Raw genomic sequence first — 21,588 nt, forward strand, 5'->3', positions numbered from 1 at the left:
CGAGACCATCCTGGCTAACACGGTGAAACCCCGTCTCTACTAAAAAATACAAAAAACTAGAGCCAGGTGAGGTGGCGGGCGCCTGTAGTCCCAGCTACTCGGGAGGCTGAGGCAGGAGAATGGCGTAAACCCGGGAGGCGGAGCTTGCAGTGAGCTGAGATCCGGCCACTGCACTCCAGCCTGGGCGACAGAGCGAGACTCCGTCTCAAAAAAAAAAAAAAAAAAAAGAAATGAAAATTAAAGCAATCACAACATATTTGTCACCTATTAGAATAGGAAAAAAAAAAAACCTGACAGTAGTGTTTGCAGCAGTATAACAATACATGCATTCAAATATTTTCCAGTACATATAAACTGTGAAATCTCTTTGACAACTTAAAATCTACTCAAATTTAAAATAAACATGCACTTCCACTTCCAGGAATTTGTCCTCAAGAGATAGTGTCACCTCTCTGCAAATATATACAAGTATTTGATTATTTCAGCATTGTTTCTAATAAAAAGACTATAAACCTAAATACTCATCCAGAACTAATTACATTCCTACTATCTAGTCATGAAAAAAAAAAATAAAGTAGATGTACAGTGGTCTGGAATGAACTCTGACATACTGTTAAGTGGCAAAGCAAAATTATATAACAATGTACATGTATGCTTCCTTTCTTTGAGTTCTTGCTTGTGCTTCCACCTTTTCAAAGGAGGTGAATTATATGTTAGCTTTAATCACATGAAATCACCAAAAGTTACCAAATACATGATTCTGTCTATATGATAATACTTTTACAAAGGCACAGACTGTTTCTAGAAAGATAAGCACATGCTAGTTAACAATGGTAGCTCCTAGGGAAGAAAACTGGCAGTCTGAGATGAGAGGGCTACTTTATACTCTTTCGTACTACTTCAACTGTTTATCACATGCATATATTCCTTTTTCCAACAAAAATACTAAAGTAACTTTAATATGTAAACAGATAAGCAGGAAAGGACAACTTTCCTCTCTAGGTTGCTGAAATTTTTCTTTGCTCTCCACTCAGATGGAAATTACATTAAGAATGTTTTACATCTGATAGCTATATGAAGAAGGGTGAAATTCTGAAGTTTTAGGGTCATACTGGTGGTAAGTAGAGACATATAGTTAATGTAACTTCTAAACATATTTCCTATTTTTCTTTCTTAAGAAAGCTCACATTTGGAGATATATTCCCTAGTCTGAAATGTAAGTCCCTATCTCCCACAAGTGAACGTAAGAGTGTTCTACTTAAAAGTAAAACCTCAGTTAACTGGTAACCTGTGCCACCTCAAATTTTCAAAACTAAAATAAAATCCAGCTTCTTACCAATGAAATTCTACATGTCAGAATGAAAAAAAAAAAACATTTTAAATTATATGGTAATCAAAAAAACTTTTAAAAATGTTTACTCCTGCTTTAATATCAGTTTCACTCTCAAGTAGAGCCCTGTGAATGAAAATATAGAAATTCTGAAAGGCCAGTGTTTAGGTAAATAGCCAATGACAAGTACTTTCTTCCTCTACAACTACAGTTCCTTCTCTCATCTTTTCCTTTTATGAACTCCTCTAGAACTTCTAATCTGTATCACACAAATTAGTATTTCACTTGTGCTACCCTTCCTAGGTTCCATTATAGTGTTAGAACTACTAACTTGTTTTTCCAATCATATTTTAAAGTCCCTGACCATATATTCAAGGAAAAAAAGAATGGTTCCACATAATCAACATTCTCTATTCAAAAATAGCTAGCCTCCAAAAAAAAAAGTACTTGTGGCCGGGCGCGGTGGCTCAAGCCTGTAATCCCAGCACTTTGGGAGGCCGAGATGGTTGGATCACGAGGTCAGGAGATCGAGACCATCCTGGCTAACACGGTGAAACCCCGTTTCTACTAAAAAATACAAAAAACTAGCCAGGCGAGGTGGCAGGTGCCTGTAGTCCCAGCTACTTGGGAGGCTGAGGCAGGAGAATGACGTAAACCCGGAAGGCGGAGCTTGCAGTGAGCGGAGATCCGACAGAGAAAGACTCCGTCTCAAAAAAAAAAAAAAAAAAAAAAAGTACTTGTAAGGAAAACATGTCACTTTCAAGAATTCCTTGATCCCTCAAACCACTATATCTAAATAGTTTCAGTTATCAGCAACATGATGCAAAAAAAAAAAAAAAAAAAACCCTAACCAAAAGATTGTAAGTCATATTCCTGACTTGTCCCCAGCAAACTCATGTTGAAGTTTGATCACCAATATGGCAGTGTTGGAAGGTGGTGCCTTTAAGAGGTGATTAGGTCATTACAATGGATTAATGTCTTTCTCAAAAGACTGGGTTAGCTCTCGTAAAAATGGGTTAGTTCCCGTGAAAGAAGGTTCTTATAAAATGAGGTTGCCTCTCTTGTTTTGCCTGTTTTGCATGTGTCTGGTTCCCCTTCTGTGCTCCATCATGTTTTGACATAGCATGAGGCTATCACCAGAAGCTGCCAGACACTGTTGCCCAGTCTTGAACTTCTCAACCTAGAGAACCTCTTTTCTTTATAAATTACCCAGTCTCAGGCCTTCTGCTATGACAACCCAAAACAGACTAAGATTGGTTCTTAATTGGCTCTTTTATATAAGTGAATACTTTGGGACTCAATCACAAATAGTTTTGGCTACTGCAATATCCTCATATTAATACTTTAATAAAACAATGTTAACATATTACTGAAGATAAAGTTCCATCTGAGCCACAACCACAACAATAATAATAATGATAACACCTAACATTCACTGAATTTTAACTATGTGCAGGTACTATTATAAATATGTTAGAGGTATCAGTTTATTTAATCCTTATAAACACCCTAGAAGAATATCATCACATTTTAAAGATGTTAAAAATGAAGCAAGTTAAGTAAATTGTTCAAGATGACATGGCAAGTAAGCAACAGGATTCAAACCTAAGAAGTCTGGCCTTGAGACCCACTGCTAACCATCACACCATACTGCTTCCCTCTGCCAAGCTAACAATAAGAGATCCCTTGATAGGATTCTTAAAATGCAATTTTTACTACCAGTAAAATCTCTAAAAATAAAAACTACCAAATTTAATTATTCCTTAGCTGAATGAAAAAAAAAAATCACACTATACTTCCTTAATATTTACATACCAATGTTCATTGCAAAAAAATCTTGTAGAAAAAAAAGTTTTTATACAAAACTTTACATGTAGTACATGTATTTACCTGGCAAAAACTTCAAAGTTTGCAGCATCTGTCTTTCCTGTGAGAAATCCACCATTAAATGAGTCATGTTGTCACTGACCTTTGGTTTCAAAGAAAGGCGAAAGGCTGAAGCCATTGTGACTCTATAGTAAACACAAACATACTTTTTAAAATAAAGGAATAGGAAGTATCAAATCATATTTAATTTATAAAATGAAAAGACAAATTACATCACTAATAATTTCAGAGACTATAATAAAAGTGAAATAGAAATTTGTTCTTAGTCTTCAAAATTAACTAAATAAAAAACTACAAAATGTCTTTTTAAAGACATTTAAGACAACTGGTTAGCAACTTTCCTCCCAATTTTTATTAAATTGCATATATACAAATAACATAACAAGTATCCAATAAAAATAATGTTTACCAGACTCAACACTCATCTGAACCTCTGTACACTCAATCTTACTGACTTCCTGATGCCAGCCTTACTCCTTTTCATATGCCAGATAATGAACTTAAATTCATTTATATTCATTTGAATCACACCTTGATTCAAACATTCTCCCTAGTAACAAGAGCTACTCCATGTACCCTCAAATAAGAGTAGAGGTAGCTTGACCTAATATTGTAGAGTTTGGTAGTTGCTAAAGATAGGCCATGAATAAGAAAGGAGAGAAGTGAAATCATTATCAATGAATACCATACTAGGTGTCACTCTGATCTATCAACATCAGTTACAGGGAAGCCTACTATAAGAAACAGCCCTGTGAAAAACTATATGCTATGGAAATAATAGAAATTCAATAAACATTTACTAGATGAATGTGGAGGGGAAAAAAAAAAGAAAAAAGCCACTTTATCCAAAGTACAGAGAGTCTGTAGTCCATTAAAACCGGAGATTAAAAGAAATCCTCTAATCCTATTAATTTGTAATTTTATCTCAAATTTCAATTTTTCATATTCCAATAAATTTCCACAAGTATCACAAAGTAAGCCCCTTACTATCTTTGGTTCAAGAATGATCAGAAGTACTACAGGTGAACACTGTCCTCCTAGTACACAATTTGGAAGGGGAAGGAAACAGAGCTGGTGGGACAAGGGGAATACTAGGCCTAGTTAATTGGATCTGCCAAATCAATTGGATCTGCCAAATCTACACAAGAAGCTAATGAAACGAAAGATGTCAAACTTGCTATATTCACTTATTTTAGGATGAAAAATGTCAAACTGTTTCTGTATTTATTTTACTTCATTTAAAAACTAGTAATAATTTAATAGTAACAATGAGTAAACAACAGTTGATGTGTTTATCAAGAAGAAAGTGCTATACTGAAATATAATTTACAGCAAAGGGAATTCACACTGACTGAAGGCTTACTATATGCCAAGTATAATCCTGATTATTTCATGCATATTATGCTCAGCTGTTTGTCTCTCAAATAATACAATTTCAATAAAAAGGAACAAATACTAAGTCGTATATATGTTATTCTTTACAGCCCCAAGTATCTTTTGATTCAAGGACCTCTGAAAGAGCTACAGTCAGATATGTACTTAATAAATACTCACTGAATCAGTGAATAGTTAGAAACTACTTGGTTCATTCAAAACCTGACTCAATATTAAAATGTTTACTGAGAAATGTTGAGAAAAATAATCTGAAAGTATTTTAGAGAATTTAAAACCTTAAACCTGTAAGATTTGATTCAATCACTATGACATCAAAGAAAAAGAATATGCCCCATAAATGCATTAGAAAGGCTTATCAAAGCTTAAAAAAAAAAAAAAAAAAAAACAACTCTTATTTTCTAGACAATGAAAACTTAAGTTTCCATGAATCAATTTAGATGGGCAACAATGCTAAAATCTTTCAGAAGATTGAACTTTAATTTTTAACTGCATGTATTTAGACATGTGCCTCAAAGCCCAAACTAAACATCTAAAATTCATTAGATAATTCTCTATACTACAGGATCCATGAGGCTAGGTATGTTTTAATTCCCCTTGATTTTCTTAGTTCATTTCTACTAGCACAAGGTAAATTCAAGGATCCTTCGCTCCTGATTTTTGCAAAGAGAAAATAACTACAAAACATAGTTTTAATTTCCTCAAACTACCTAATTAACTTGGTTCTTTCATAACTCCTCTCTTTCAAGAACCAGTAACTCCTGCAATATACCTCAACTAATCATATTCCAATATTATTAAGTCCCCAGAAGTAGTGATTCTATAAAGTTGTAGAGATGTGCTATTATCTTATTTCTATACTGGTTTTCTCTCTTAATCCTGCTGTTCCTCTACGTAACTTCTACCTTAGCAAATGATAAATAATGAGTTTTCACAGATATTTTCATTTTTTATATTTGATTCTTTGCTCAGATATGTTACACATTCTCCCTTAAAGTCCATCTATGCCCTTATAAAAAGATAATCCTAGGGCAGGCATGGTGGCTCATATCTGTAACCCCAGCACTTCGGAAGGCTGGGGCGAGGACGGCTTGAGCCCAGGAGTTTGAGACCAGCCTAGGCAACATGGCGAAACCTCGTCTCTACAAAAGATACCAAAAAATTAACTGGGAATAGTGGCATGTGCCTGCAGTCCCAGCTGCTCAGGTGGCAGAGGAGGGAGGGTCCCTTAAGCCAGGGAGGTCCAGGCTACAGTAAGCTGTGATTGTGCCACTGTACTCCAGCCTGGGTGATGGAGCAAGACTCTGTCCCCCGCCCAAAAACAAAAGAAAAATTCTTTCTTTGCTTGGTGAAAATAGCTAAAGTAGTCATTTTATTATGACTGTATGTTTAAATTATTTTTGTATTTTAAATGGTAATAATGGAATTCTAAAAGCTCACTTTTGAGGAGCACCAAAAACTACATCGGAGAAACCTGAACATCATAAAGCTAAATATAAAAATTTTAAAAATTAAGTTGAAGGGCCGGGCACAGTGGCTCACACCTATAATCCCAGCACTTTGGGAGGCAGAAGTGGGCAGATCACTTGAGGTCAGGGGTTCGAGACCAGTCTGGCCAACATGGTGAAACCCCGTCTCTACACACACACACACACACACACACACACACACACACATTAGCTGGGTGTGGTGGCAGGTGCATGTAATCCCAGCTACTTGGGAGGCTGAGGCAAGAGAATCGCTTGAACCCGGGAGGCAGAGGCTGCAGTGAGCCAATATTGCATCACTGCACTCTAGCCTGGGCAACAGAGCAAGACTCAAAAAAAAAAATTAAGTTGAGACTCAGAAATGTTCCTCAGGCAGGAAGTAAAAATGTTGCAGGGGACCACAAAAATGCTATAGGGTTTGAACACGCACACACACACACACACAAACACACACACACACAGGAGTTTGCCTGAACCCTAATTCCTGAGATCACCTGGATACTAATGAAATCAAGTCAAGAGGCTGGCTTAGAAGAGGCAAAAAACCCAAGCTTCAATAAAGAACACAGCCACTGAAATTGGTCATAAAATTAAATCCTGATAAACAAATCTGGGCAAAGAGAAAGAGTTCAAGGATACAGACAAAATTTTGTGATGCCAAGAGCCATACAGAATCTTGAAAAAAGGAGAGATTTTGCAAGGTCATGATTAGGAAGTAACTTTTAATTCAGAAAATTAGGAACTAAAACGGGATGTAGTGGGATAGGTAGCTAAACAGTAAGTATAATATACCCAGGGAGGAAGAAGGATAACTCATAGCAATTTCCAGACACAACCCAAATCTATCTTATCCACAAAACTGACCTATCTACCATCCATTCCTCACACTGCTAATATTTTTCACCTTCAAACTTTCACAATCATCTTTCTAGATTCAGGATTTATAAGAATGATCCATGTCTTTAGCTACTGCCTGATGTAAAATATACAAAAAATACAAAAATTAATAGAGGACCGGGCACAATGGCTCACGTCTGTTGTAATCCCAGCACTTTGGGAGGCCAAGTCGAGTAGATCGCTTGAGCTTAGGTGTTCCAGACCAGCCTGGGCAAAATAGCAAGACCCTGTCTCTACAAAAAATACAAAAATTAGCTGGATGTGGTGGCACATGCCTGTAGTCCCACCCACTCAGGAGGCTGAGGCGGAGGATCACTTGAGCCCAGGAGGTAGAGGTTGCAGTGAGCCAAGATTGCACCACTGCACTCCAGCCTGGGTGCTAGAGTGAGACTCCGTCTCAAAAAAAAGAAAAAGAGAAACACAGAAGTAAAATTTTCAGCCAAGATTAACAATAGAGGCACTGTTTTTTCACATAATCTATAACGAAAATTTTTGTGAATTATCTGAAGAATAATTTAACCTAGGATTTGGAGTGGTACTTTGAAGAGCTGTGCCTTTCAGAAAATCTCATGATCCTCAAATGAAAAAACTTGTTATAATCTCAATACAGACAACACTCAGTGACCAGACAGGCAGATCCAAACTGTTCCTTCTGTGTTAATGCGATCCAAATGTTGCTAGCAACTCCTTTAGCACTCTATGTTCATTACAAGTACTAAATTTCTTTTGTTAAGCCTGGCTTTACCAATAAGAAATACCTTTTAAGCCAAAACTTTTAATAATTATCTTTAATTTTCTCTTCCCATAGAATATTAACCAGATAGTGGTGGCATTAGAAATAGAAAGAGATGGCACCAGGAACAGGATGGAATGAGAATACAAAGGTGTTAAACAGGAGGGCAGTGAAACAGGAGAGCTTTAGTTATTGAGGACTACTTAAAATGAGTGAGTTCACAGAAAATAAGACCCACTTACATTTAAATTTAACAAAAAACACATTCCAGGAGTATATATTTTTAAGTTATTCAAAATAGTTCCCTCTTCATTAGTACAGCTAATTAAGAACTGTTCTAAAACTAAAACTAACTATATTACTATACCAGAAATGAAATTCCTCTGAAGCACATAATTATCCACAACTATGCTTTTAAAAAATCTTATTCATACAATGGTTATTCAAAGAAAATATACAGAGGACATTTTATTTTGTACTTGGTCATTGGGTATTTTTATCTTAACTAACACAATTTTAATTAAAAAACTATTTCTGAATTTCATTTCTGACTTCAATAACGATTCTTAAGTAAAAATGTGTTTTATACCATACCTATCCTTGATCTGTCTGGCAGCCTTGGAGCCAATCAGGGAGAAGAGAAAGAAGGCAAGTTAGTGCTTTTCATGCAAGTTTCAATGGCAGTGACATGCAAGAAAAGTTAGGATATAAACCCTGCAATAGATTAGTTCATATTCACCAAAACACAAACTATAGAAAATTTATGTGTATAGTTCACATAAGCTTTCATGTGATGTTATAGTAGAATTACAGTAGAAAATCCAGACCCCACAAAAATCAACTTTTAGGAGGAAAATTTAACACTTCAAACAAATTCCAGGTGACTATAATAAATGTTTTTTTCTTACCTTAATATTATCAAAACACACCTCCACTTTCATTCAGTATGATACTCATCAACTAGAGCAACCAACCTCCTTCATGGTTTTCTTGTACATGTCAAATTTACTCTCTACTTTTTCTTCGGAGATCTCTTTCACTACTTCATAATCGTTGTTCCAAGTTTTCTCTACATGCCTCTATAGGGCAAGGAATTCTGAGAGCTTGCCTGCTAACAAATACAACTAGGCTGCAATTCTACAAACCTTTACTCCAAAGAAAGTTGTAATGGCAGAAATCCAGACACAAAGAGACTAGAGAAATACTTCCAGCAATGGGGTCTTTCTCCATGATGATTTTATAGATGCTACCAACTTAAACCTATATATGATATCTCTTTTGTCTTTTTTTTTTTAATGAAAGCACAGGCTTAGAAAGGGAACTCAGCTATTTACTTGGGGTTGCATGGTCATACAAAATGATAAAAAACAAGTAAAAACTGTTGTCCCTTTTACACTTACATACAATACATCCAACAAAAGTTTTTCTCCCCACAGTAACCAGTATAGTTAACAATGTATCAGACATAGACAAGGCTGTTTTGCTCAACACTGTATCCCCAGTGCCTAGCAAAAATGCTTAGGACATAGTAATACTTTATAATTAAATTTATTTGAATGTTAATTAGATATATGTAGCAATGCTTCTGTGGCCTCTCCAGTTCTAACGTTGTTCCTATTCATTATTGGTCATTTTTATATCCACCCTAAAACATTCTGGTCTGAGTACCCTTTCTACTCAAAAACACAGAACTCAGATCTTTTCTTTTCGAGACAGTCTTCATCTGTCGCCCAGGCTGGAGTGCAGTGGCGCGATCTCAGCTCACTGCAAACTCCACCTCCCGGGTTCACGCCATTCTCCTGCCTCAGCCTCCTGAGTAGCTACAGGGACCCGCCACCACACCCGGCAATTTTTTTTGTATTTTTATTAGAGACGGGGTTTCACCATGTTAGCCAGGATGGTCTTGATCTCCTGACCTCGTGATCTGCCAGCCTCAGCCTCCCAAAGTGCTGGGATTACAGGCGTGAGCCACTGCGCCCAGGCAACACAGAACTAAGATTTAAGAGATCAGCATATTATACAGTTTCAGCACTACTATTAATCAGTTGAGACCTTGTATATTAATCATTCTACTTCTTTTCTAACGAATTTTGCTCCTTAATGTTTCCGAAAATCATTTCCAAGGCCCACATACTACAGCAAACAAATTCTGTGGGATCTGTATGTATCTTAAGTCATGAAACTACTGTAGTACCAGAGATACAAAATGTTTAAAAAGTTAATTATATTGATTTTTTAAATTATTGTCATTAAAGTTGGAATTACAAAACAAAGATTTTAATGTAAGTGGTAAAGGAAGGAAAGAGAGGACTCTTCTCTGTACCTGATATGAAACAAGTACTACTAGGATTACTCTTTGCATCTCCATTCCCTTATTTCTCCTAGGAAAATGACATGACTTGTCTGATAATGAGTTTGAAAGGAGAAACTAGAAAAGAGTAGCTCAGGACCTTCTGCTTTTTCTGGCAGCTTGCTTGCCCACAGAGAACATATATTCTGTTCTTTCCCTCTGTGCCATAACTTTCACTGAAAGTGGCTTCCCCTGCCCATCACCTGAGGCAGCCCCTGCTGATCATGCCTGGGTGAATTTGTCTGTCTAATTCTAGGTATTTAGCATCAGGAAACTTGCCCAATAACAAAAGCCATCTTTTCCAATATCATTTTATTATTATTTGGCCTCTTATCAGTTTTGTTTTATCTTATTTCCTAATTGGTTTCAAACTCAGAGAAATATTACAAATCACCCTCACATAACCCAATGATATGAAGACCATTACCATTTTTTAAACTGACCACGATGATTCAGTTTTGTGTCAAGTGTTACTAAATTTAATAAGGTGAAAATTTTTAGTGTGTGTGTGCACATATGCATGCATGCAAAGCTTTTATGGTATCACTTCATGTACCATGCTGTTTGTGAAAAACCAGGAAAGGAATAAATGAAAAGCCAGATAATGTAGGAAAAACTGTTGTCCATGCATTTACATCGAATATACCCAGCTGGTAAAACTGAAAACTCCCATGGCTCCATTTTCATTTAGGTTCAAACTGTACTGCATATATATTGTATAAATGCAAGAGAGGTTTAAGAAGTTATTCTGAGCAATGATTAGAAGGCAGAGTTTCAAAATTCTGAAGATATTTCTTTGAAAGGGCCCAATTTCAAGAAATGTCTTAAATTAGAAAATATTTTTTTTTCTAGAATTCTTCTCTCTAAACAGAAAGGTATCCAAAAGATACACAACACTATACAGCTTCTAAGTTTCTATTCCTCTATTTCAAGAATGGTGACTTTTGTCAATTACAAAATTGGCAGAAAGGATTTCAATAGAAGATCTAAAGAGTGATGTTGAGTAAAGTAATATAACTAAGCTTCTTGGAAGCTTTTCAATAATATACAGTACCATAACCTGAAAATAAATCTAAACATTCATTGCAGTTTCTTCATAACTCACTACCTGGAATTACAGAGGCTCAAATAAATGTGTTGGCAACAGAGCAGTGGTAAATCTTGGAATCAACTGGTTCTAATTAAACAGATGTTTGACAAAATTCAGCATTACAATTCTACTTAAGGAAGTTTGGTCTCAGGTGACACCTTTCTATGGCTGATAAAAGGAATGGAATTGTAAGATTTAGTTTAAAAACAATTAAGAGATGGAGGGAATGAGGGAAGAGAGCCAGAGAGGGAGAAAGGAAGGCACCATCTCTGATATGAACGCAGAGAAACTGTAATATGAGTACAAGTAGAAGTAATCGCAAACCAATCTTCATAACTGCCAATTAAATTTAAAGAAGTCAAACCAGGTATTTTCCCAGTCACATAGAAAATAGTTAACAGATCTTTTCCCAATCTCTTTTGTTCTTAATCTTTTATGGGTGAATATAGAAACTATTTTCTTCTGCAGATTTATCAAGCACTTTGAAGATAAAGTATCTTATTGTTTCTATCTTTCTTCTTTAATATCATTATTTCTCTTTTTATAGAAAGGGAGAGGGAAAAAGTGATAGCCTCAAAACATTATTTTCCTTTAGGCAAAAATATGTCTTTGGAAAAAAAAAAACAGATTGCACACCAGTTAATTCCATACATTAGAAGTTTTGTATTTGACAGCCATATATTTATTTGTTCATAAAAGGAATTATTTTTCAAAAAACGATCATTTGAAAGAATCTGTCACAAAAGCCACAGTGAGTTACTTGAAATATACTTTGAAATATAGTGCTGCATGCAACTGTTTCATGATTAGACGTATCTGTACAGGAGATTGCATTTCTGTAAGACACAAACACCAAGAAATGAAATTAAGGTGAAAACTACAATTTGACCTATGCTTAACAAATATTTAGATCTGTTTCTTTATATTGCCCTCAAAACTGAAACATTCATGCTTTTGTTGAAGGTCCTCTCCCCTCTCCTAACATTCTTAACTTCAGCCTACAGAGGGAGCTTCTGGCAGTATTTCTGCTTACTTGAAAGTACTGAGTGAGCTTCTACCCACTCCTCTTCTTGTTCACTCTTGCCAGTGGTCACAGCCTAACACTCACTGGACAATATTCTGCAGGCAAATCATTCATTATGAGTGAGATGTGGGAAATATACTAAACCCATTCTCCCTCTTCAGCTGTGGTCAAATCCAGAAGACACTGTTCCCCTTTCACCTAACTGTACTTTTTATTTCATTATAGGGACCCCATGGGTAGGAAACTATTTTCTCCCTTCTAGTCTGACAACTGGAGTACATGTGGCATGATTGTGATGGCAAGTTAGTTACCCTGACTCAGAAATTGTCAGCTCTTTCTATAGAGAGAATTCAACGTCTAAAGTCAGGGTGGGAATAGAAATACTAATTTTGGTAAAGGATCCACGCAGTGTTCTGCAGGCCACCTATTAGCAGAGAACCCACATTTGCTGGGATGTTGCCAATTTGCTAAGTCCAGGAATAAAGCTAATGATCTGGATCCCATTTGCTGGTGATCCTTCTGCATAAATTTACTAACAACCAAACTTCTAGCAGTTAAAAAAAAAAAAAAGTGAAGGTATGTTCTAAAATCTTTTTGCATTTGTGCTATTTGTATTTATTTACTTTCAGAAAGTATAAAATGCTGGTAAATAGCATAGTTTCACATTCAGTTCTCATGCTGAGATACTGCAATGTGATAATTTAAATACCAGAACTTAAAATACTTTTTTAAGATAATGAAGTATGAAAAGACACACTACTTCGATTTTAGCCTATGCTATCTTTTTGTCCTCATGGGCCATTCACATTAATCTCATTTAAGCACTTTAATATGGGATATTCACAAACAGTATACCTTAAATGAATTTCTTTTTCCAGACATCTAACAATATACTGCTAGACTAATAATCTCCAAAGTCATCTCTCCCTATTCACTCAGCAACTAGGTGTCTGAGGCAGGCCTATAGTCCATGTAGCTGGCTAGGAAAGTGAACTTAGTTTTTTACTTGAAATCAAATTATTATCTGGACATATGAAGAAAATAATTGCAAGCAGCTCTCAGTTAAGCATTTTTCCTAAATGATAAGCCCAGATTTCTGGCTAGGAAACACTGACAGATACAGTAATGTGCCACATAACTGCATTTCAGTCAATAATGGACTGCATATACAATGGTGGTCCCATAAAATTATAATGTTGTATTTTTACTATACCCTTTCTATGTTGAGATACACAAATACCACTATATTGCAACTGCCTACAGTATTCAGTATAGTAACATGCTACACAGGTTTGCAGCAGAGAAGCAACAAACTATACCCTACAGCCGAGGTATGTAGTGGGCTATGCTATCTAGGTTTGTGCCATTATACTCTAATGTTCCCACAATGATGAAATCGCCTAATGATACATTTCTTAGAAGACATCCTCATCGTTAAGCGACACATGGTTGTAATTCATTTCACCACATCTCCAAATGGTTTAAGCTACTAAATAGTACTATAAACTGCTGCAAGACAAGACCCAAATAGTAAGAATAAGCAAAGTGGCATATTAAACCACAATGTGACTTATTTTATCAGAACCTTTCTAATTTATAATCTGTCAGGAACAAATTATAACAGAAACAAAGCTGGAAAGAATAAAGGGCAGTGAAACAGAAAAGGGTAGCATTTGAGAGAAAGAAGACAGAAGAACTCTGAAAATGTCAACAGAAAGAGAAACATCAGAGAAATAAACTTTTATCATAGTTTTTCCAAGTTTCAGTCTCTCCTTAAATCAACTGGATTCAAGGCATTTTTGAGTATTAGTCTCCACATTCTATAGTTTTCCTGTCTTCTTCCTCACTCTTAGGCTGTCAGTTGGTAATTCTTGCTGCTATGACTATGCGTGTCATTAATAACTGCCCTCCTCCACTAAAAGGGTAATTTGTTGACAAGTAGAAAACAGAAAGAAAAATACTGAAAATAATAGTAGTATCAAGTACAATAGTGAGCAGATTCTGAGAAATGATCTTGAATAGAGGACATTAACTCTTGTCATGAACTCTGATGTTGATTTTGAAGACTAAGACATCTTTTGCTTTCTGCATGTTTCTTAACTATGTTCCAGACATTTTAGGTTATCACATGAATGCCCTCTAAATAAGTGACATATCGTACTTTTTTTTTTTTTGAGGTGGAGTCTTGCTCTGTCTCCCAGGCTGGAGTGCAGTGACACGATCTCGGCTCACTGCAAGCTCCGCCTCCCGGGGTCATGCGATTCTCCTGCCTCAGCCTCCGAGTAGCTGGGACTACAGGTGCCTGACACCGCATCCGGCTAATTTTTTTTTTGTATTTTAGTAGAGACAGGGTTTCACCGTGTTAGCCAGAATGGTCTCAATCTCCTGACCTCATGATCCGCCAGTCTCGGCCTCCCAAAGTGCTAGGATTACAGGCGTGAGACACCGCGCCCAGACTGTTTTTTGTTTTTTAAGATAGGACCTCGCTCTGTTGCCCAGGCTAGGGTGCAGCAGCGTAATCACAGCTTGGTGCAGCCACGACTTCCTAGGCTCAGACAATCCTCCCACCTCAGCCTCCAAGTAGCTGGGAGTACAGGTGCACATCACCATGCCCGGCTAATTTTTTTGTGTATTTTGTACAGACAGGATCTCACCACGTTGCCCAGGCTGGCTTCAAACTCCTGGGCTGAAGCAAACCACCCACCTTGGCTTCCCATAGTGCTGGGATTCCAGGCATGAGCCACCATACCTGGCCAACATATCATACTTTCAAAGTACTTTTAAGTATGGTACATTTCCCTCGTAATTCCTTATATAATAAGTCCACTTATGTGCATTAGTAAGTGTCTTTACAACTCACCTCCAAATTTAAAGAATTAATTCATGCATTGGCTTACAGCAAAATAACTTTTGTTTTGATTCATTTGTTTAAAAGAAGATATCCATGTTAAAGTTCAATTTTAATATCCAAAGATGTAAGGTGGCAAAGTTACCTTCTCAAGGAAGTTTTTTCTACCTTCAAGTTCACAGAAAATCATAAAATGAAAACAATCACTAGGCATAAATCAATTATAAAGCTGCCTTTCTAACACCAATGCAGCTCACTACATACTCCACAAAGGTGAAGTAAATAACATCAAACTCAAATTATCTTGATAACTACACAGTATTTTTTGCTAATTATATAGCTTAATTTCCAACTCTTTTCACATCATTTTAAAATATATTCTACATATCTGGGTTTGATATGACAAAATGGTAATCATTTAAAACGACCCTACTTAAAAGAAGAATTAGAATTTAGAATTTACAATCACTTAAACACCAGGATCTAAGTTAAAACATCAGCAGGCTTCTTGCTCTACTCTTTACATTTTTATACTAAACATATCCCTTAAGTAAGGATCTACATTTCCATGTTTTAATAAAACATTCAATTACTTAAATCAAGCAGTGGGGGCATGTATCTGCAATAAAAAGTTACACAGTTACAGTGCTCATATGCATAAAGTGATAATGCTTTCCCAATCAACTCATAGATGGAAACACAGAAACACTTTTTAAACATATTTTTTGATGACCCTAAAGACACACACTTCTAAGTGTTTGCTTTGGAATAAATGAACAGCTAGCATTTTACTTATTAAGAAACCCCAAGCCTTTATTAGTATTAGAAATCAGTAAAGAAATGCAAAACTAAAGAAAAACAAAAAAGCCTTTTTAAAAATACAACTTTCCTTGTTAAGTGTATTAATGCAGTTTTTTTGTACCTTTGAAAATTCTTCAGGTTCCTTTATATCTAATGATCTTGTTGCAAATTCTAATAGTTCTTCAGAGTTCTCCAGGGCGTTATTACATTGACTAATCTGACTCTAGGAAAAAAATAAATAAATCATTAAAAGGAAGTTTCCTATTGCCATCAGAATCTTAAATATATATTGTTATAATGAACTTACAAATAATTTTAATAGCAATAACAGAGGAAAATATTTCAGTGAGCTATTGTAGCAAGATAATCAAGACAAGTTTTACATATATATATAAAACTTGTTATATTTCTTTTATATATATATATAAAACAAATTTTAATTATCTTAATACTTTGTACCTCTTTCCATAATTTATCGAAAACAGCTTAACTGCATACAGGCAAAGATATACTCATCCTTTAAAACAAAAAAGGACCTAAGCGAAGCTTAGTCAACTGGCATTAATTAAAAACTAGCAATTCAAGATACATAAAGAATATGGGACAAGTAGGAAGTATTTTTCTAAACCTAAATGGCAAAGTTCCTGCTCTAAAGATGAATGTTTGCAATTCAATTTTCTCTAACAAACTGCAAGTTTTAAAAATGTTTCTATTGGCTGCTCCTAGTTCCCCTGTAACAATGCCAGAAGAACAAACTGTCCACATATATTCAAGCAGAAAGAAGATCCCGACAAACAACAGCCATCAATGAGGTACTAGGAACTGAGAGGTAAGTGAAAAGGGAAAATATTACCAGCAGCACTGGAACATCACTCACACCAGGGATGGCTAGGGGGCTGATCGAAATGGATAACGCACACTCAATATGCAAGAGTTTTTGGTACTTGATGGGAAGAAGGAAAGGCAGGAGAAAAGACATGACCCATGGCCACTTTGGTGGCAGGTTTAATATGTGGTACAAGTTAGGGTGACAGAAATGTTGGCTAGTGGTAGATGAAGACCATTAGAGCTGCTCTGGTAAAGAAGTAAGGGGAGGGAAAAGGGAAGGTTGGAGATTAAGCAAATGGATGCTTAAAGGCCATTCCAGAGCGGTGCTGTAAAGAAGGGTTGGGTCAAAAACAGAACAGAATTCTGCACAGGATGAGTTTTCGGTTGGATCTTCAGAAGACGCTGAGTTGTCCTTTCTTCTACAGTGTTTTGTTTTTTAAATGAATTCATTTCTTATTAGTATTTATTGAAATGTATGGAGACTTTATGAATAAATGAACTATCCTTGAATTATTTAAGCAGTACATCCCCTGCCCCCAAATAGGAACAACAAACCTCAACCTGGGGAGTATGGACACACCTCAGAGGGTATCTGATCCCTGGAAATTGTGCATGTACAGTGTGTATGTAAGACAGAAAGAGAACATACGTGTTTTTCCATAGCTTTTAGGTGCTTCAAAGGTATCTATAACTCAAATCAAAACACAAAAATTTGCACTTCTACATACCAATAATGAACAATCTAAGAAGGAAAATAAGAAAAAAATTCACTTATAATAGCATCAAAAAGAACAGCATACTTTAAAATAAACTTAACCAACGAGGCATGAGACCTATACACCCAAAACTACAAAACAATGCTGAAAGAAATATACAACAAAAATAAAGGGAAAGACATTCATATTCATAGACTGGAACATTTAATATTGTTAAACTGTCCATACTACCCAAAACAATCTATAAATTCAATGTAATCACTGTCAAAATCCCAAGACATTTTTTGTAGGAATAGAAAAAATACATATAAAATTCACATAGAATCTCAAGGGACTGTGAATTGCACAAACAATTTTGAAACAGAAAAAAGTTGAATGCCTCAACACTCCTGATTTCAAAATATCTTACAAAACTATAGGACCCCAAACTATGTGGTATTGGCATAAAGATAGATACACAGACCAATGGAACAAAACAGACAGCCCTGAAATTACCCTTCACATATATGATCGAATGATCTTTGACATAGGTACCAAGGTCGAACAACAGGGACAAGACACTCTCTTCAACAAATGGTGCTAGGAAAACCGAATATCCATAAGCAAAAAAAATAAAGTAGGTCCCTTACTTAACACCACATGCAAAAATTAACTAAAAATGGATTGAAGAGCTAAACATAAGCTCTAAAGCTCCTAGAAGAAAACATACAGGAAAAGCTTCATAACATTGTGTTTGTCAATGATTTCCTGGATATGACAATGAAAGCAAAAATACACAAATGAGATGACGTAAAACTTTAAAACTTCTCCATATCATATGAAACAACCAACAGAGTAAAAAAGCAGCCTACAAAATGGGGGAGAAAAAACTGCAAATCATATACCTGATAAGGAGTTAATATCCAGAATGTATAGAAAACTGCTGCAACTTAACAACCACAAAAACCCTACAAGTAACCCAATTAAAAGATGACCAAAGAACCTGAATAGACATTTCTCTAAAGAAAATACACTAATGGCCAACAAACACATGAAAAGATGGTTAACATCACTAGTCACTAGGGAAATGCAAAGCCAAACCGTAATGAAATAGCATATCATACCCATTATGATGGCCACTATCAAAAAAAACCCAGAAGATAAAAAGCATTGGCAAACGTGTGAAGAAACTGGAACCCTTGGGCTAGCAGGAATGTAAAATAGTGCAGCCACTATGGAAAACATTATATAGAGGGTCCTCAGAAAACTAAAAAGAGAATTACCACGATTCAGCAATTCTACTTCTAAGCATACATATCCAAAAGAATTGAAAACAGAATCTCAAAGAGATATTTAAACTCCCACGTTCATTGCACCATTATTCACAATAGCTAAGACATGTAAGCTGCCCAAATGTCCATAGACATATAAATGGATAAAGAAAATGTGGTATATTCATGAGCAGAATATTATTCCACCACAAAAAAGGAGGAAATCCTAGACATGCTATAACATGAATAAATCTTGAGGACATTACGCTGAGTGGAAATAAGTCACAAAAGGACAAATGCTATGATTCCACTTATGAGACATGTAGAGTAGTCATGGAAACAGAAAATAATATGATGACTGCCAGGAGCTAGTAAGAAGGGGAAATGAGTTGTTGATCAAGGGACATAAAGTTTCACTTGCACACGATGAAAAAATTCTAGAGATCTGTTATACAAAAATGTGAATATATTTAACACCATCAAATTGTACACTGTACAGTTTAAAATGGTTAAGAGAATTGGCCGGACACAGTGGCTCACACCTGTAATCCCAACACTTTGGGAGGCCAAGACAGGTGGATCACCTGAGGTCAGGAGTTTGAGACCAGCCTGGCCAACATGGTGAAACCCCGTCTCTACTAAAAATACAAAAATTAGCTAGACGTGGTAGTGAGCACCTGTAATCCCAGCTACTTGGGAGGCTGAGGCAGGAGAATCACTTGAACCTGGGAGGCGGAGGTTGCAGTGAACCAAGATCACTTCGGCCTGTGTGACAGAGCCAGACTTTGTCTCAAAAAAAAAAAAAAAAAAAAAAATGGTTAAGAGAATAAATTGGTTTTTTTAACCATAATTTTAGAATACCTACGGCCAAAACAAAAAACCATATTCTTCAAGGTATACTCAGAAATTCACTAATCTTTGCTTACCATAAATCGAGCATTAAATAGACTAAAATTATCCATATTTTAACAGTTGTATGATCTCACCTGTAACTCTTGGGATTTACGAGCTTGTTCCTGCTTGATACAGTTAATCATACTTTCTTTTACTTCATCCAGTATAGAGTATAAACTATCAAATTCTTCATCTAACTCTGAGAGTATGTTGGATGAATTTTCCTGTTTAAAAAACAAAACAATTTTACTGAAGAGCTATCAAACATTTAAAAACTAAAAGGTACGCCCAAAAGAGAGAATAAATTTATATTATAAACTATATTGGCCTAATATAAAAATAACATAATTCTAATATTTGACTTAAGGCTTTCAAAAGAGATAAATGCAACAAACTGCCTGCTAATACTAACAGTACTGTTTCAGCTATACTATCAGTTAAGTTGCCTTTTATGGACTAGCCCCATACGCTCTTCACTTTAGTGTTTCCACAGGACAACATGAAAGGATGTTTGAAGATTCCCAACTTTGTCCAGACCTTCAGTCTCTCAGGCAGACTTTAAGCCAGTGGTTCTTAACCTCTGGTGCGTATCAGAATCACTGGTGAGGTATTTTCATAAAATATTCCAGAGATTTTAATTCAGTAATTCTGAGGAACACTTTGCACAAACAGAAATGAGACAGATTTTGTCTAAATTTTAAAATCTTTCAGGGTCTCGAAAACACTGCATTTATATAAGATAGATGAACAGAAATTAAAAGACTAAGCAATTATTTATTGGATCCTAAGATATTTATCAAATATTGAATCATCTAATGACTAGAATTTGTACTCAAATCCTGTATTTTATTAATTAAAATACAGGTAAGTTACTTGCCCAAAGCCACACTAGTAACTATGTTACTAGTAACATGGTCAATAAGGCATTTCGAGTCTCTTGACTTCTCAGAGTTCCCCATTGCGTCCATAAGCAGGATGCTGCTACCTCAACAAAAAATAAATTAAATTATTTGTAAAATCCCTAGATAAGCAATATCCACACTTGCAACAAATATGAGATAGAAGAAATTTTCTTAAGACATTTTTCAACTTGGATGAATTATTCAATTAAGAGAAGTGAACTGGCACTGAGAACTAATATTTGTATGTCCAAATTTTATAATGTTTATAAAAACTAGACACCTCACTGGCACCTCACCAAAGGTGGTGGTAATCATTTTACTAGTCTATTTACACGGGTAAGAACAACTACAGAAGTGGAATGTGCAGTCCAGAAGGAAAAAGACCTAACTCAAATCCCATACTAGCCACTCAGTAACAGCATGACTTTGTACAAGGCACTTAAACTCCTAGACCTCAGTTTATTCATTCATAAAAAAGAAATAGACTATTTTCCTCTCAATCACCAGATGGCATCTTGTTGCCTTTTGCCTACTACTAAGCCCCCATCTTCAGCAACAAGGGTGTAGTTTAATTCCACTACTTTTTTTTCTAACGTTAAGGTAGAATTCTAAAATTTATCAACCAGAAGAATGGTTCGAGCTAGATCTACATAAGATCTCTCTTTCCAGATATCAAATGTGATGATTCTCTTGTCCACAGATCAGGAGCTTTACAGTCATTAGCTTTATGCTTATCTAAAGAAAGCTGACTCACCAATTTTCCAATAAAATCGTTCAAGACAGCTAAAATAATGAACTTTTTTTTCTTTTTTTGACACAAAGTCTTGCTCTATCAACCCAGGCTAGAGTGTAGTGGCATGATCTCGGCTCACTGCAACCTCCACCTCCTGGGTTCAAGCGATTCTCCTGCCTCAGTCTCTCAACTAGCTGAGATTACAGGCGCCCGCCACATCCAGCTAATTCTTGTATTTTTAGTAGAGATGGGGTTTCACAATGTTGGCCAGGCTGATCTTGAACTCCTAACTTCAGGTGATCCACCCAACTCGGCCTCTCATGAATGTTCTTTTTGCTAAAGATTATTTTGTTTATTCTGGGTCTTTTGTATTTCTATATACATTTTAGGATTTTTTCTATTTCTGTGGAAAATGACACTGGTATT

At 35.8% G+C, this 21,588-nt stretch overlaps 1 protein-coding gene across 2 annotated transcripts in view; it reads right to left on the minus strand.

Moving 5' to 3' along the window:
- The window catches only part of FSD1L (fibronectin type III and SPRY domain containing 1 like), a 92,601-nt gene that overhangs the window by 48,497 nt on the left and 22,516 nt on the right, over window positions 1-21,588 (minus strand). For both annotated transcript variants that reach the window (XM_023202383.1, XM_023202390.2), the window contains exons 3-6: window positions 19,620-19,751; window positions 15,961-16,062; window positions 8,321-8,343; window positions 3,221-3,342 (exon numbers count right to left, since the gene is read on the minus strand). In XM_023202383.1, coding sequence (XP_023058151.1) covers window positions 3,221-3,342; window positions 8,321-8,343; window positions 15,961-16,062; window positions 19,620-19,751 — 379 coding nt within the window. The remainder of the gene's footprint in view (window positions 1-3,220; window positions 3,343-8,320; window positions 8,344-15,960; window positions 16,063-19,619; window positions 19,752-21,588) is intronic.

Source organism: Piliocolobus tephrosceles, chromosome 14 (assembly GCF_002776525.5).
Source record: "Piliocolobus tephrosceles isolate RC106 chromosome 14, ASM277652v3, whole genome shotgun sequence".
Classification (NCBI taxonomy): domain Eukaryota; kingdom Metazoa; phylum Chordata; class Mammalia; order Primates; family Cercopithecidae; genus Piliocolobus; species Piliocolobus tephrosceles.